Source organism: Dermacentor albipictus, chromosome 3, assembly GCF_038994185.2.
Source record: "Dermacentor albipictus isolate Rhodes 1998 colony chromosome 3, USDA_Dalb.pri_finalv2, whole genome shotgun sequence".
In the NCBI taxonomy this organism is placed as follows: Eukaryota; Metazoa; Arthropoda; class Arachnida; order Ixodida; family Ixodidae; genus Dermacentor; species Dermacentor albipictus.
The window spans coordinates 182,224,422-182,241,639 of record NC_091823.1 but is presented as its reverse complement, the minus strand read 5'-3'; the positions used below and the strand labels follow the sequence as shown (position 1 = coordinate 182,241,639).

The 17,218-nt window shown below is 46.7% G+C and overlaps 1 protein-coding gene across 1 annotated transcript in view; it reads right to left on the bottom strand.

Moving 5' to 3' along the window:
• Positions 1 to 17,218, bottom strand: part of LOC135918083 (DNA mismatch repair protein Msh6-like) — a 564,077-nt gene that overhangs the window by 340,698 nt on the left and 206,161 nt on the right. The window contains exon 9 of the mRNA XM_065451744.2: positions 1,899 to 1,958. Coding sequence (XP_065307816.2) covers positions 1,899 to 1,958 — 60 coding nt within the window. The remainder of the gene's footprint in view (positions 1 to 1,898; positions 1,959 to 17,218) is intronic.

Sequence of the window (17,218 nt, the reverse complement as noted above, 5' to 3'; positions counted from 1 at the left end):
CTTTGCCCAGGTCGTCACATGCAGCATTTACAGCTATCGTCGCCAACCCTATTGCCATAAGTACCTTCACCCATCTGTCTTACAGAGTGTGGTGTATTGGCGGCGAGCTCGACCACTGGAAAAGCGGCCATGTCGGCTGCTTCGGAAGCGCCGAAGCGAGCTGAAAACGAAAGTGAAACTAAATGAAAGTCCCACCTGCGCCACAGTTCTGATAAAGTGGTGAGGCTTTACCGCCTTGGGTGTCTGCTTGACAACATTTGAAAGTACTATAATAGGTAGTGGCTGCCATTAGAGGCGTGCAGCATGGTAGGCTACTGCTCGGTGCCGCAGTGTCGGACGCATGCAACGGAGCCCGGCATCAGCCTTATTCCCACGTAACCACAGGGCAAGGTGCTGCATGAAGCTTGGCTGGCGAAACTTAGAACCGGCAGACAGCCATTGGCTACAACTCGGGTATGCAGCGAGCACAGACGCGAGGAACATTTCTGCTAGACGCCGGGACTGCGCGATGTTTAGTGAGTAGCAGAAAACGCGCACTGAGATGCTCGCCCGCGCCCGCTGCCCAGCTAATGTCATGATGGTTTGGTCTATGAACTTGTTGATGCTAGATACGATACTGGCAAGTTCACTGGAACGGAAAGGGAGCAGTAAGACGTACATTAAAAAAGGCACGGCATATGGTCATGTTTGTGTTATGAATTAATGCATCGGATTACGAAAATCAAGCAGAGGGAAATTGCACGCTTTGAAGACCGATGAACATACAGTGCGATGCAACTTGAGAAATAATATTGAAATGTCCAAGAATTTAGAAAACAAGAAAATGATTGAATCGTCGCGACGGCACATTACAGTTGCCGTAGCTCGGGCTCTCAAAAACGCATCTCGGGCTGTCAGAGCATTCGACCGTTAAGTGAGAAAATATTGCAGTTAGTGGGAGCAGGATGCCCGCAGCATCACCTTAAAATATATATGCCCTTGCTCTGTCCTGTGCTCTTTACTCGCTCGTCCTGTGCTGCGGTGTTCCTGTTTTTATTCTAAAAATATATATGAATTTCTTTTTTGCATGCTGGGAGCACTATTGGGGAATCAAATGTTCAGTTTCGAGCAGTTTGAATATACCTACATAACATAAAAAAAACTGAGAGAAAAGAAAAATATCAAGCGAACATGTATGCTCAATCTCTTGAGGAATTACCCTTTATAAATAGCCAGAAAGAAAATTTCACAACATGTGACTAGACAATAAATATACAACACATTTGAGTTTAACCTACATTTTTACCTTTGACCATGATTAATTTTGAGCAGACATGCTTTTGTCAAACCCTTCACTTCAAGACAATGTTTGCCAATTGATAGAAAAAGTGAATACATACGTTTTTCTACTAGGCCAGTGTAAATCTGCACACTGCCTTTCGAGTTCTTACACCCACTATTTTTGAAACAAGCTCTTGTAGCAGTCAGCATGCACAATTTATGAGCACATCTGTTCATGTCTTCCTTTCTTTGTGGTACTGGTCACCTGTGCATGCTCAAATCTAGCAGAAAATGTATCTGTACGAACTTTCCCAACTTTCCATTTTACAAGCATCCCTTAAAATTTTTTTTTTTTAATTATAACCGTTTCCTGTGGTTGTGTCACTGCCCTGGCCTCTTTTCCAACAGTTAGTGGAATGTCGTTGACCGACAGCATGATTGGAACCACAAAAACAGGAACTGTAAACTGTCAAGCTAGTACAATGATTTTTTTTTCATTTCGCTATAGCACACATTGGAAGAGCTGTGCTAATCAGGAGACTCATTTATTGAAGCACACAAGTCTCCATGCTACCTATCATTAATGCTTTCCCACCAAATTAAATGCACTAAGGTTGACAAAGGAATGCAAGACTCACCTTGAAAAAGAGGATCACATCAAAATGATTTGCCTTCATCTCCCACCACTGACGCATGGCCTGCAGCAAAATGGTTGAAATAATCAACACAGTATCCAGACCATTATATTTTCTCAATATATACTCACCATTAAATTCTACACAGTTTTGTATTCCAGTAAAATTTTCACGAACACATTTTCTCTATTTATTTGTTCCGAGTGCTGCGAGCTAATTTGAAAATGTTGTACCGTGCATGCAATTTTAGGGAACAGGGCTGGACTAGTCTGGGATACGACTATAGGTTTGAAATTTGGGTCTGTTTAGCGCCTTCAGGCAAAAGATTTGAATATAGAACCCCAAAGCACAACTTCCAGCAAACTTATTGAGCAGAAAACAGGGCATATCCATAGAGCACATCAGTGTGCTGTCAAGATAACGCATTTCTTTGGATGACAATGAGATCGATGCTACGCACTGCTCGCCTGCTTCACTCTTGCATTAATTATCAACCTCATCCACTTATCTTATAACAATAGCATATGTGCCAAGCTCATGTGCGCAAGGCAAAAGTTTGGGCTAGTTGGTGGGTCATCCTAAAATATATGCTTACAGTGCAATGATGACGTGTAAAGAGACAAGAAAGAAAGAAAACTACGCTGTCCGCATTTTCAAGTCTGCATCCACATGTAACCTTGCGCTGTAGGCATATACTGTATTTATTCGAATCTAGGGCGATAGTTTTCTTCAAATAACCATATACGAAACTCTAGGGACAGCTTAGATTCGAGGATTTTAAAAAACACGGCAGTTTGTAATTGAATATGATAAATATGGAGCATAGCTGTGCCATTTAGAAAAGTCAATATCGCAGCCACCGCTAGCCACACCAGTAGCCAACTTAAGTACACGAGCGACATAGCTTGGCGTGCGGCATCTCTAAGTGTGGAGTGGCCCATAGCGTGGCGCTATCGTATGGCACCAAACAGGCGATGCCACTATGGTGCTGCTTTCAAATGAAAAGTTGTGCTAGCCACAGAGGCATTGTCAAACGTTACATAGCCAAGCAAGACTTCGGCATCGATGACAAAAACGTCCGTCATTGGATGGCGCAACAGGGGACGCTTTTCACGTGTGCTGCAACGAGGAGAGGACAGCAATAAGGAAGATAAGCAAGGAATAACAGAGAATAGCTTGACGTAATAGATATGCGAAAACCCGCAAGGTGGAGAAAAATATTTAATAAAGAGAAAACCAGACATCTAACCGTTCGTAGCAATTGCTACAAAGGAAACCCATACGGGTTCCTTGAAAGAAAAGCCTCACAGTTGAAGAAAAATTCGTCCTGGCCCGAGAGAAGAGCTGTTCACTGAGATTGCGCTGGGTTTCTATGCGTGCAAGCCGTGCCGCACTGTCTATGCTTGCGGAAGAGAGCTTGCACGCATCCGCAAGCGTGTGTGTGGTCTGGTCTATATGCAACGAGGCTAGCAGTGATGATAACGTAGTGAGCTCGGCATGTACATATTAAATAAATGCTGTTTTCATTTTGTGAACGCAGTCCACGCATATTTTGTTCAGCCTACATTCGAGGTAAGCTTTTTAATTTTTTCTGGCTTTGGACATTTGGGGGTCGGCTTAGAATCGTTGCCGGCCTAGATTCGAGTAAATATGGTATTTTCAGTAATCAAAAGACTAGCGCAAATAACAGGGACACAGAGAAGACGACAGGACGAGCGCTAAACATCAACTGAGGTTTTACTGCCAGAGAAGGCACACATATACATTTCAGTGGTGCATGCGCACGCAGGGTTAAAACAGTACAAGCACAATGTAATAAAAATGTGGCAAACTATTCTGTAAGTACATTTTTTCTTTTTTGGACAAGGCAAGTGATGTCGTGCTGACACAGTTAGCACCTTCCCTGTCAATGTGATATGCCTCACAAATCTCGCGCCCCCACCTTGTGCCTCTCCTACCAAGCACACTTGTGGAATCAAACGCAGGCACGCACCCGCACCGCTTACAATGCTTGGCCAAATGGCCGCCCCCCGCTAATGAATCTACCAGCGTTCGGTGCTCTTGTAGCCGTTCATTTAGGCAGCGACCAGACTGCCCCACGTAGCATCTACCGCAAGAGAGAAGTATTCAATATACGACCCCCACAATGCAGGGTACAAACTTGCATTCATGTTTTATGGCGCAGGCCGGTTTTTTCGCTAGTCTTTTGATTAATCATGACACACCAACTAGCCCAACTTTCTGCCTTGATGGTATTTTCAGCATGCACATACAATCTCGACAGTGAATTGCCTTCTGTTCCATTCCTAACCTTGTAATCTTGTCGCTATTATTATTACATTATTTAGTTACTGATTTATTGAAGAAAACACAAATACCTACAACAATAAAGCTTGTTGCTGGGCGACTTGGTTCATAATGCTTAGGAAGAATGAAATGCGTAACACAGACAAGGACGAGAGATCAAGGGACAGGGACTAGCGCAATGCACTAGTCCATGTCGGGGATCACAAAATAGTTTCATATACAGTCGAACCTCGATATATCGAACAGCGCGGTGATCGCAAAATAGTTCGATATAGCCAGAATTCGATATATAAAATCACATAGAAAACGCGTCAAAAACTAGCACAAATCAATCAATGAACCAATCGTGGCGCAATAGATACTCACATAAAGCTTCAAACAAAGTACTTATTTCGTTCGCTGAAAGTACTGAAGCAGCGTAGCCTGCTTCATATTGGCAACCGCGTGCTTGACCACGGCGTCCTCAACATAGTCCAAACGGTCCACAAGAGACGGTCCAGTGCCTTCTATTGCGCCGCAGTAGCGGCGTAGAAAGGCCAAAGCAGCTACAGCCTCAGTTGCAGTTGGGAGCGGGGCAACATCAACGCTTGCTGGATCAGCCTCGGCAGCGTCTTCCTTTGGCCGCTCAGCAGTCACTTCTGCCGCGATCTCCACGTCTGTTAACTCCGCCACTGTTCCGGTGCTGTCGTCACCGCCAACGAAGTCCTCAATGCACATGCTGTGTGGCTCAGCACCGACAAAGCGCTCCAACTGGCTCCACGGCCGGGGTGCGCGCGCTTTAGAGAAGCGCGCGAAGCGCGCGCTCTGCTCGAGACGGGCCCAGACCGGCTGTAGCTGGCTCCAAGCCGCCGCGTGTGTACGCCGCTACGTTCAAATGGCGCCCTCAGCGCAACCGATGTGGGAGCTGTCGTACGCAGCAGTCTAGAAGGCCCATCGCGCCGCCGCTATCTTCGAGAGTGTTGCGGGAAAGCTCGCCTCCTGTCAACAGAGCGCACTTGGTCTGGGGCGGCGGAGTTCGATATATCCATTTTACATCCGGCCCCGTTCGAAATAAAAAATTAAAAATGCATGCGATTTTCCACGTGATATAGAAAGTGTTCGATATACGCAATAATTCGATATATCCGTGTTCGATATATCGAGGTTTGACTGTATTGATAATTCTAAATATAAAATATGTCTACCTGAAGCTTATTTGAAAACTCTGTACCTATCACACAGTCTCCCAAGATCATGAAAAGTAGGAATGAATTAATTTGTATAACCAATTATCCCCATTAAAGGCACAATTGTCTTTTTTTAAAATTTGTAAATGAAAGACAAAGGTCACAGCCACTTATATTGCGGAAGGGTCTTTCATAAACTGATCGTTACACTAACCCTAAAGGCCTGTGTCGCCGGCCACAAGACCACAGTGCGCCATCACATGCATTGGGAGTGCTTGTTGCGCATTTTCATTCAGGATAAAGTAGAAACGGTTGCAGCATGGAAGCAAAACAACTTGTATGAATATGCACCGTGTCGCCATTGGCACATTTGTAGTGCAAATCACGCTACAACATGTCCAACGACGTGTCCCTTACAATATGCCATTCGTCTTGCATCGGCAGTGATGGTTGGTCAGTTGGGGGTTCAATGGCGCAAAGACCACTCATAGGTCATGCTGCGCCAGTCACAATACAATAGAAAACGCAACACTAAAATAGGTAAACTTGCATTACATTATAGTTGGTGTAAATAACCAGTTGTCTCTAAAAAGTCAAACAAATTAGTAAATAACACTAGCGGGTCAACTGCCAGTAATAGGGCAGGGCGTAAAGGTATATGTAAATTATACAGGTTGTTTAAAAGCTTTTATCTCAATGTTTCGATGTGTGGACTTGTCATAAGGATGTGTATCACAGCAAGAGATTCATAGCATTTTTCGCAAGTTGGCAGGCTTTCTTTTCGAAGGAGATAATCATGTGTAAGATGTGTGTGTCCAATACGAAGTCGATACAAGATCACCTCATAGAACCGTTGCTGCTAACTGCACAACTTCCACTTGCCAATTATGGGTTTAGTAAGATGTAGCTTGTTGCTTAGACAATGGTCCCCTTTGTGTTGTCATTTTGACCGAAGTCGCGAAGTCGCGTTTCTAAACAGATAGTAATCGTAATGCTTAATTTTTATTTTTTCAGGTGACCATGTTCTTAGTTCAATGACTTGCTGTTAGGACACCCCCTGTGACTATCGTACATTTTCTGCGCATGCCTCTTCTTGTATATATACACACGATGTGGCAACGCAATAAAATCTTGTTGGAAGTCAGCGCTGTGTATGTCGTCTATCGCTGTCCTTGTCCTTTGCGCTGTACGTTATTTTTGATCTACTAACATACTCTGCAGGGCTTGGAAACCAAAATTACCAAAAAAGTAAATGTGATAAGAACTATTGCTCCAGTACAGGTACCAATCCTGCTTTCTTCAAACCAACCTTTACGGCAGTCCACTGCCCACTGCCGCGATTCCCACCAGCCGGCGCGAACTTTAAAAAAAGTCGGTAAGTTTCTTTTGGACCTTGCTTGATCCGTGAACTAAAAGCTTTCGCTCGAATTGGGCAACGCCCATAAGGAGGTCCTCTGTGGCAGCACGTGAGCAGATGAAGTTCCGGATGCCGTCTATGTGCCCCAGCACCTCGGCGAACATGGTAGGCACAATCACGACATCTGTGGCATCGTCATTGTCCTCACCTGATGTCGCAGCGGTGTCGGCACTAGGCAAAGCCTCCTCGATGGCGTCATCCAGCGACACCTCACTGCAGAACGCAACGTTGTCGTCGGCCTCCATGTACTCGGCAAAGCCTGCATTGACCTCGAGCGGCATGGAGGTTGTTGCGTCCCCAGCAGAGGAGGCAGTCTCATTTAAAGCCACAGTGCTTGAACGAGTTAGCGATTGTGCTTCGCGACACTGCATTCCATGAACTGGCAATAAAATGAATGGCATCGATAACAGTGATCTTTCTTTCCGACTCGCTGCGCTCCATAGCCACCAGCCGACGCTGCACTAACCTCTTCCAATACCCTTGCTTTACGCACTTAATAATGCCGGCATCCAGTGGCTGCAGCCGGATTGTGCAGTTGGGTGGAAAAAAAAACCTTTATTTTCCTCAGGCTGGACGTATCGGGTGGGTGGCATGGTGCATGGTCCACGAAAAGCAATATTTTCCTCGCCTTGGCACCCATTTTGTTATCCAGCTGCTGCAAAAAATTGCTGAAGAGCGGAGACGTCATCCACGCCTTTTTGTTGAAGTTGTAGCTGCATGGCAGCATCTTCAAGTTCTTAAAGCACCGTGGCGTTGTAAACTTTCCAACAACGAGCACAGGCAGCCTCTCAGAACCGTCTTCATTAGCACAGAATAGTGCCATCACACACCCTTTGCTACGTTTGCCATCAAGACAGCGGGCACTCTTAAACACAAGGGTTTCCTTGGGCTGCGCTGCTTATGGTAAAAAATACCACTCTCATCGGCGTTGAAAACGTCACAGGACTTCTATGCAGCAATCACCTCCGGCAGCGACTCCATCCACTCGTTCAGAGCCGAAACGTCCACAGAAGTACTTTCGCCACAGGAGCAGCTGTACACAATCCTGTCTGATTTCTTAAAGTGATCCAGCCACCCGTTCGATGCCTGAAAGTTGTTAATGCTCAGACGCAATGCCACAAGGTCCACCTTTTTTTTTTTAGAATGGCGCCGTCAACGTTGATCACACAGCTCCGTATTTGATGCAGCCACTTGACGAGAACTTTTTCTAACTTCTCATGCTGTCCTTCTTTTGCCGCTTTCTGCTTGAGCACGAACTTGTTGGCATTCTGCAATATCACTGCTTTGTTTGCCAGGATCATCTTAAGCGAAGATTTGGGTATCTTAAGGTCCTGGTCAATGCTGGCTTTCGTGGCTCCATGCCGCTTTTCCGCTTCCTTGATAATATTCAGCTTATCGCAGAGCGACAGAACTGTCCGCTTTTGGGACATTGTGCGTGGCGTTGCTCCACACAGCTCAAAACTTCCGCTGAACGCTCGTCACTAGGATTACGAGAAAGAACACTTCCGATAAACTTAGGTCCCTCCGAGCTACCTTGTCGGCAATCTGCTTCTGGGAAACTAGAAGGAGAGAAACGCTTCCCCACTGCGACTAGAGGCGGCCCCGCCAAGAAGAGAGAGAGAACGTGAATGTGGAGAAGGAGCTATTTCAGCACAGCGAGCGTCGTGGGCGGCTGCTGGTGGGGGAAAGAGAAATGAACGATGAGATGAGGCAGGGGAGAAAGCTACGCCGGAGTGAACCGATCGAGCGGTGCCAAGCGCTCTGCATGCGGAGAGATAGAGCAAGGAAAGAGACCCGCGGCACTTTTCTTTCGTCCGCTGTTCCATCCCAACCTTCATGAGGGTCGTCGTATAACGCAGGTCAGGCGTATTATGGCGTCGGATAACCGGGGTTTTTAATGCATTGCTTCTATGGAGACTTCACCGGATCTGCACTAATCCATCATAAAACCCGGGTCGTCGCAAAAGCGGGGTTCCACTGTATCCCCTAACAGGGGTTCACATTTGGATTTCACGTGTAGGGCCTTAAGTATGCTTAATGAATCGGTGTATATGACTGCGTGTTCGTGGTTGTCAGCGATTATCTCTAACTACAGTCCATATTGCGTAGACTTTGGCTGTGTATACAGAGGCATGCTGTGGTAATCGAATATTGTTTCCCAGAATTTTGTCATGCCCACAACACTCGCATATTCTTTTGCTTAGAGCCATCAATGTGAAATTCCATGATTTTTGATCTTTCTCTTGAAGAGCACAGAATTCTTGTATGATGTGTTCGTGTGGGCTGTCAAATTTCTTTAGAGGCAGCAATGCCCAATCAAATAATTGTATGAATAAGCACCATGGAGGTAATCATTGTAGCCTTTAGCAACCTGAAGGAGCTCACGAAGAATGTCATAATCACAACAGTATTTCTCCCACCAAAGAAGAAGAGGTCTAATCATGTTCGGTTTATTTGTGTAAAGTACATGTGATTTGCACTGCATGACGATGTTGTAGCATATGTTTTGTGGTGAGGACTGGAGTCTGAGTATCTAGAAAAAAAAGTGCTCTGCACTGCTGTAAAGGACACTCATTACAGTTAATGTATAAACTATGGACAGGTGATGTTCTGTAAGCACCACTTGCCAGTCGTAGTCCAAGGTTATGAACTGGATCAGGTCATCAGATGTAAGACTTTCTAGCTGAACCATATGCGGTGCCACCATAGTCTAATATTGTCACGTAGTAGTTACGGTGAGGGCAGTATAACTGTGTTTGACGAAACTAGTGTTTTATTGGGCAAACCTGTGCCCTCAAAAGCAAGCTACACTCAAAGAACAACGATAGCAGCGAGCACAATCGGGCAATGGGTGAAAATCTGGTCACCAGATCAAACATGTCGGCTTTTATATCATGCCCGCGTGTCTTAGAGAAAATTCTACACCATTTGCATCGCATATACATGAAATCAGATTACACAAGGTTTGGTGACAACTGACAGCAGATAGAACCAGCAATAACATTCGAGAAACTTGTGATACATGCAGATGTGTCCCGTGCTGAGCGATAACGTTTTTAGGAGGTTCAACGTGGTCACCGGATAAAGATAAACAAGTACATGTAACAATACCCTCCTCTTAAAAAGCATCGTCCCGATGCTGCATACAAACTAAAGTGATAAACAAAAACACCCATATAAGGAAACAATAAAATAATGAAGTTCGTCAGCAGGCGTAAACAGGCTTAGGACGCACCATGTGGACCACTTCAAATCGTATGCAGCGCCGCTGTGATTGCGAAATGCCCACTGGCATGACCTCATAGTCCAGTGGGAAAATACGTCGACTGATCTTGTAGGGTCCAAAATAGAGTCTAAATAGTTCCTCACTGAGTCCTCATCGGCGTATCAGGGTCCAAACTCAAACACAGTCGCCGGGCTGATATTCCACGTAAAGTCGCCACAGATTGTAGTGTCAGCTGTCGGTCCTCTGCTGGTTCTTGATGCGCAGGCAGGTGGGCTGCCTGGCTTCCTCGGCGCACTGGGAATAGATGGCAACGTCGACATTTTCTTCGACGACGTGTGGCATCATGGCACCAAGAGTCTTCTGGGTTCCTTTCGTAAACCATCTTGAACAACGTGATATGTGTTATATCTTGCACTGCTGTGTTGTAATTGACGGTTACGTACGGCAGGACGGTATCCCAAGTCTTGTGTTCGACGTCAACATACACTGTTAGCATGTGGGCGAGAATCTTGTTCAGCCACTTCGTAAGGTCATTTGTCTGTGGATGGTAGGCAGTCGTCCTCTTGTGTCTTGTCAGGCTGTATTGCTGAATGGCTTAGGTGAGCTCTGCTGTAAACGTTATTCCTCTGTCGGTGATAAGGACTTCTGGGGCACCATGTAACACCAGGATGCTCTTGATAAAGATTTTCGCCACTTCTGCTGCACTACCTTTCGGCAGAGCTTTTGTTTCAGCAAAGCGAATGAAGTAGTTCATCGTCGTGCAGTCCACTTCTTTCCAGATGTTGACGTCGGAAAGGGTCTCAACAAATCCATCCAATCTGCTGAAACGGTCGGCAAGGAGGCTAAATTGACTGTAGTAATCCTTCTGGCCTCGAAGGTGCCTTGAATTTCTGGCAGTGTCGACATGTCTTGACGTAACGAGCAACGTCAGTGGTCAGGGGCGGCCAGTAATACTTTTCTTGTATTCTTGCAAGCGCACGAAAAAACATGAGGTGCCCGGCTGTCTGATCATCGTGCAGGGCGTGCAGGACTTCTGCAGGGCTTCTGAGGTAGTTTGCATTGGCTGTGAGTTCTTCAACAGGACTTGATTTCGCAAGAACGAAGACAATCAGCGCTAAATATCCTTGGGACAAAGTCGGTTTTGCCTTCCAAGTACACAGCAAGGCTTCTTAGCTCAGGGTCCCCTCGTTGCTGCTCAGTAAAGTCATCTATGCTTATTGTTGGTAAAAAAGCGTAGTCGTTTTGATCATCATTGGGCGACGAGTCCAAGGGAGCATGAGTCAGCACGAGGCTCCACTGTGCCACACATCCTGAAGGGTCCTTTAAGGTCCCAAGCCAACACAAGGCGTGATGATCGCTTACGCTTTTGAATAGCCCGCCATGTAGCTAAGGGCAAAATTTTGCTTTAGCCCAAACGATGGCGAGGCATACATTTTCGGTCATAGAATAATTGCCTTCCTCTTTTGACAGTGACCAGCTAGTGTAAGCTATCACTCGCTCAAATCAGTCTTTCCTCTGCACTAGGATGGCGCCAAGGCCTAGATTACTGGCGTCAGCGTAGATTTCTGTATCGGCGTCCTCGTCAAAGTGTGCAACTACCGGTGGCGACTGCACGCGTTGTTTAAGGGGGGACCCTGCGGTTCAAAACATTGATTAATTTTGATAAAACTTGCTGAGTTTATGTATTTCTATGTGCTAGTTTTAAATCAGGGTGTCTACCAAGTTGACATTTCCAAATTTCCCGAGTTTTCCAGGTTTTCCCTAAGTGTCTTTGCAAAATTACCTGAGTGATACAGAACTATTTTATGTCAAGACGAGCTGACATATCGCCCAATGCGGTCACTCTCTAGTGAGCATTAAAAAAAATTAAAAAAAAAAACAACTTAATCCAATTTGAATACTAAGAAGTAGTGTTCATGTTATTCAACAAGAGAATAGAAGGGAAGGGTTAGTAAGATGCACAGCAAATAAAATGTCTTCGAAAAGATTGCAAATCGAGCCGGACATTCTCAAATACGACTAGAAAAGGAGATGCATATAAAAGCAAATATTTTCAAACATGAGCTATTTATATTAACTGATAGCAAGCTTAGTGGTATGAGGCCCGAACTTTGTTACAATTCAGATTCTCCCTCAACAGCTCGTAAGTCAACCTCAACTGTCCTGACATACTCTCAGCCCATGCACGACGCCTCATTGTTGTGTTTCACTGCTTCAAGGAGTTTATTTTGGTTTGGATGAGAGACACTTGCATCTCAAGCTCCTTCAAAACGGCGGCAGCACGCTTCCTTTTCCGTTCATTCCTCAATGCGTAGGTCCTTTCTGTTCTTGTACTCCTTCCGTCACTCGTTCGCCCCACGGACCATTTGAAGCGTCTTCCTGGTCAGTTGCACAGTCCACGTCCTAGTTTTCGAACCCCTTAGGGGCCGCGAAAATGTCCGAAAAATCGGCCAGTTGGAAAAAAATAAATGCATGACATTTACTGCCCTTAAGGGCTCAAGCCGCCACAGCACATTCGAAAACGCTCTGAAGGCCTGTCGGTACACGTATTAGGCATATCGGTGCTCATACTGTGACAGGAAATACGGGGTGCATGCGTATGTAATTAAGGAATACATACTTTGTCCCGTGGCAATAGCCCCTTCCCAGGCTTGTTACGCTTCACTGCAATACTTTTGCGTACGCTTCACCAAGTAACATTTCCGTACAGAAGCGAAGCTGACTTTCGGCAACCGGCATTATGCAACGCTTCTAAGCTTCTAAGTAAATCGCGAGGACCACAGAGGCGGAGTCCGTGCCACTGCTGACAGCAGCGAATTCTTTCAATAAAAGACCCGCCACCCAAAGGCAAGAAATTTCATAGCGAACGTAGAAGCAGCTAGGCCTAGCGCTGCCGCTAGGCTGGCAGCGGATCTGCGTGTGAGAGCGCCAGTTTCAGGCGGCGAGGTAATCAAAATGGCAGCAGTGGTGGCTTTGATTAACGCAGTTTCGGACCTGCAGTCACGGCAAAACGTCCGGAAAATCGAACGGCGAAGAGTTCTTGCATCCGAAATTTCTGACGTTCTGATACATTGACTCTATGGTGTACGTGGTAGTGCCGCGAAGCCATCCAAATTATCGGGAATCTGGAAAGTCAGTCGTTGATTGTACACTGGCAGCTCCTCCAACCGCCGACAGGGCGTCAAAGACGATTCATTACGGTTCCTGTCTTGCTCAAGCCAGCATTACCGCAACTTTCGACCCTTTCAATAAAATTACAGCTAATTTTCCCTGATAGAGGCACAAATTCCCTGAGTTTTCCCTGAGTTTTTCCCAGACTACTCAAAATCCCTGAGAATTCACAGTTTTCCCGGTTGGTAGACACCCTGTAAATATACATCCAGTTTTCTTGCAGAGTAAATAACTTTCCAGAAATTTAAGAAATTAAGCTTTACTGCATAATTTGCTTGGGGGTGAACTACCTACCAAACTATACATGGCATAATAAATACCGTCGCCAACTGATTTTTCGAACTCCAAAAATTCGGACATGCTCGATTATTCGGTCTGCTTCGCGGCACCGCCATTCTTGCCATAGACCATAATGTATAACAACTGGCGAAAGTTCGGACACCTTGCAACCTCTCGTCTGATTTTTCAGACACTCCTTGAGCCAACTAGATCGAGAGCACCATGCACCGACTCTGACCGGTACATGGTTCGACTTGCTGAACAACATTTTGAACGGAGCTTCCTTGCTGCCCCCCGAAGTGGAGCTACTGATAATCTCCGCCCATCATCATCATTCCTGCCTGGTTCGTGGCTACAGCAGTTCCGGTCTTAGCTTAGTAAGCCATGTCAAGACAATCCAGCAGCTGATTTGTTTGTTTCTTCATGCACGACGCTGCGAGTAGGCGACGTTTTTTGTTTGTGCGACTGGTGTCAGCGTGACGGCGCAGTAATGTTTGCTTTGTGTGCTGTGTCGACATTGCGGTGATTTAAACACGGCATACGGAAACATTGCGTCAAGTGTCAAATTGTGCCGACAGTGCCCGCGCGCAGACTGTGCTGGGGAATGCCAGCAAGCGGTTGACAGGAGGCCTAGGATTTGTCGCCTTCCGATGTGCACCCTACAGACGCCGAAAATGTTCTGCCGAGCATTGCAATTCCGGACACCGTCTCATTTGACAGTTTCACAGATGCTGACGCTGCTGTACTGACACGTGCAGAACTTGACGACTGCGAGATCACTCATGAGGTTTCTGCTGCACCGTCGGATGATGGCTCTGAGTCGAAAGATGACGCACATGTGCTACGCTGCCGTCGCATGCGGAGCGTGTACAAGCAGAGACTGCTTTCAGCCGCCTATAGTGACCATACGACCATCTCCAAGATTCAGGCTTATCTGATTGCACGTAAACGCAACAGCGTGCAACGGCACGTTCACCATTTCTTCAAGCCTACTGCCGAGCCCTAATAAGTGCGCAGAAATAAAGGATTTCATGTTCTTTTTTTCTTAAGCTACTTTTTCGGACACCTGTTTATTCGGACATTTCCGCAGTCCCCATGAGGCCCAAATAAACGGTTGGCGACTATATCGACACAGAAAAATGATGTGGAACTAACAAAGAGTGCAAATAAGCAAGTATGGTGTAGCAACGCAATTTTGTGTCAAATGAGAACATTGCGAACTTCAGTGAGAGAAATCCTTCTACAGTCGAAACCACTTATAACGATACCGGTTTCAACACTATTGTTACGGAAGGATGAAAGAAGAGAGAAGAACAAGAAGATCGGAGACGCTGGCTGCTGCGTATTGTTGGTGGTCAGCCATCTTAACTACTCTGACTCATCTTGCATATATGTTGTAAATGTAGCCTTTCTATACTCCCAAGACCCCCGTAACATATTGGTGGAGGTGCTGGGTACCACAGCTAGAAACGGAGCTCTGCAGTGAATGTCGCATCACCATTTGCACCATGAATGACGGTGAGCATGCGGGATCAACGTCGTTGCCGCCTCCAATGTCACCGTCACTACCTACGTTGCTGTCACCTTCCGTTGTGGTTATGCAAACCAAGGATTCTGGAACTTTCTGCGGGACCGATGGCGCAAACATTGAAGAGTGGGTGGCTATGTACGAACGCATGATTGGAATGAATAGATGGGACCCTACGCTTATGCTAGCTAACCTGTTGTTCTACCTACAAGGCACGGCAAAGGTGTGGTACGAAAACCACGAAGAGGAGCAAACTAGTTGGGATCAATGCAAAAAGTTGACAGAGTTGTTTGGCAAACCAGCAGGCCGTAAGATTGCCGCAAAGCAGGAACTGGCCTCCTGTGCCCAATCCCCCACGGAGTCCTATGCCTCGTACATCCAGGACGTGCTGGCACTTGGTCGTAAGACCGATCGCGAGGTCGGCCTTACGACCAAGGTCGGGCACGTGCTTAAGGGCATTGCTGATGATGCCTTTTATCTGCTCATGTGCAAAAGCTGCTCTATGGTTGAATCTATCATTAAAGAGCACCCACAATTCAAGCAGGCCAAAAGCTGACACATCCTGCACCCATTCACCAGATTTACCAATACTACCACAACGTTGACGTGTGAAGCTCAACCTGCACAGCATCATACGTCATCAGAGGACGTGGTGAGAATCGTTCGACGTGAACTGGGTGCAATGGCGCACGCAGTTCTCTGTTTGCGTAGCCCTGTTGCTACCACTTTTTCCGTTCCTCTCGTACAAGCTATCGTTCGCCAGGAACTTCGAAACATTAGTTTACATTCTGTCTGTGCTGTCGCCAATCCCAGAGCTAAAAAACGCTCTTCTACTATTTTTGCTCCACCCCGACGCTTCTCTCCTCGTTGCTGCAACCTGACTGAGTGGAGAACTGCGGATGACCAGCCAATATGTTTCACCTGTCGCCGCATTGGTCATGTCGCCCAATATTGTCACAACTCGCGGCCCTCAACACCTCGCACACCGACCAATCTGAGCTGCTTTGATGGAAACGCCTGCAATGTTTCGCCTACTGCCGAGTCCAACTGTGCCGACAACTCTGCTAGGAACACATGGTACAGTCGCTCACCATTGCCGTGCAGACACCAGTCTCGTTCACCGCAAACACCTCACCCATCTTCCCATTCGCTGCAGCCACGTCACGTTTCGTCCCCTGTGGCTTTTGGCCGTACCCTTTCGGAAAACTAAGAAATGCAGCCCTCAGAGGTGGTGCTGCACTGCCTACTACTGCAGCAAATCCTCTGCCTGTGACCGCAAGGAGAAGTGTAACAGACATTAAAACACACGGCGTACCTGTCCAAGCACTGGTCAGCACTGGAGCCCACGTGTCTGTGATGAGTGCTAGCCTACGTAGACGTTTCAAGAAGGTCCTCACCCCAGCAGCTGCCCAAGTGCTTTGTGTGGCCGACAGCGGCATGCTGGTTGTTCATGGAAGGTGTACTGCACGTTTAAGTATAGCCAGCCGCCCTACTTCTGTTCTCTTTGTTGTGATCGACAACTGCCCTCACGACGTTATCCTTGGATGGGACTTTTTATCAACTCATTCTGCTCTCATCGACTGCGCAACCAGCATTGTTCAAATAGAACTGCCTCAACTCGCTGATGCTCCGAGCACTGCCCCGCCGCACCTGTGCTCACTTCATGATGCACATCTCCCACGATCACCGCAACTGAGACGCCATGCTACCCTGCATCACGTTCGCGTATAACTCGTCCTGACATGACACCGCAGGATATTCACCCTTTCATCTCTTGTATGGTCGCGACCCCACATTGGTTTGACAACATCTTCCCTTCTGTGCCACGTGTTGCAACTGAGTACGCTCGTGAAGTTATCGATCGCGCTCACATGGCATGTCAAGTCGCCCGATCTCGTTTATTAGCCTCGCAGCATACATAAAAAGAGCATTATGACCAGTGCCATCGCGATGTTAAGTTCACACCAGGTGCTTGGGTGCTACTTTGGTCACCATGTCGTCAGGTTGGCCTCTCCCAGAAGCTTCTCTCTCACTATACAGGGCCTTATAAAGTCCTATGTCAAGTTAACGTCGCAAATTACGAGATTTCACCGCTAGAGTTCGATGCATCCTCAAGTCAGATGCCTGTTGACGTTGTGAACGTTTCGTGGCTGAAGCCACATTTCACTCGCAATTCTTCGCCTACCGTGCACTGAGACGGTGCTTCACCACCCAGCAGTCCTGTTACGG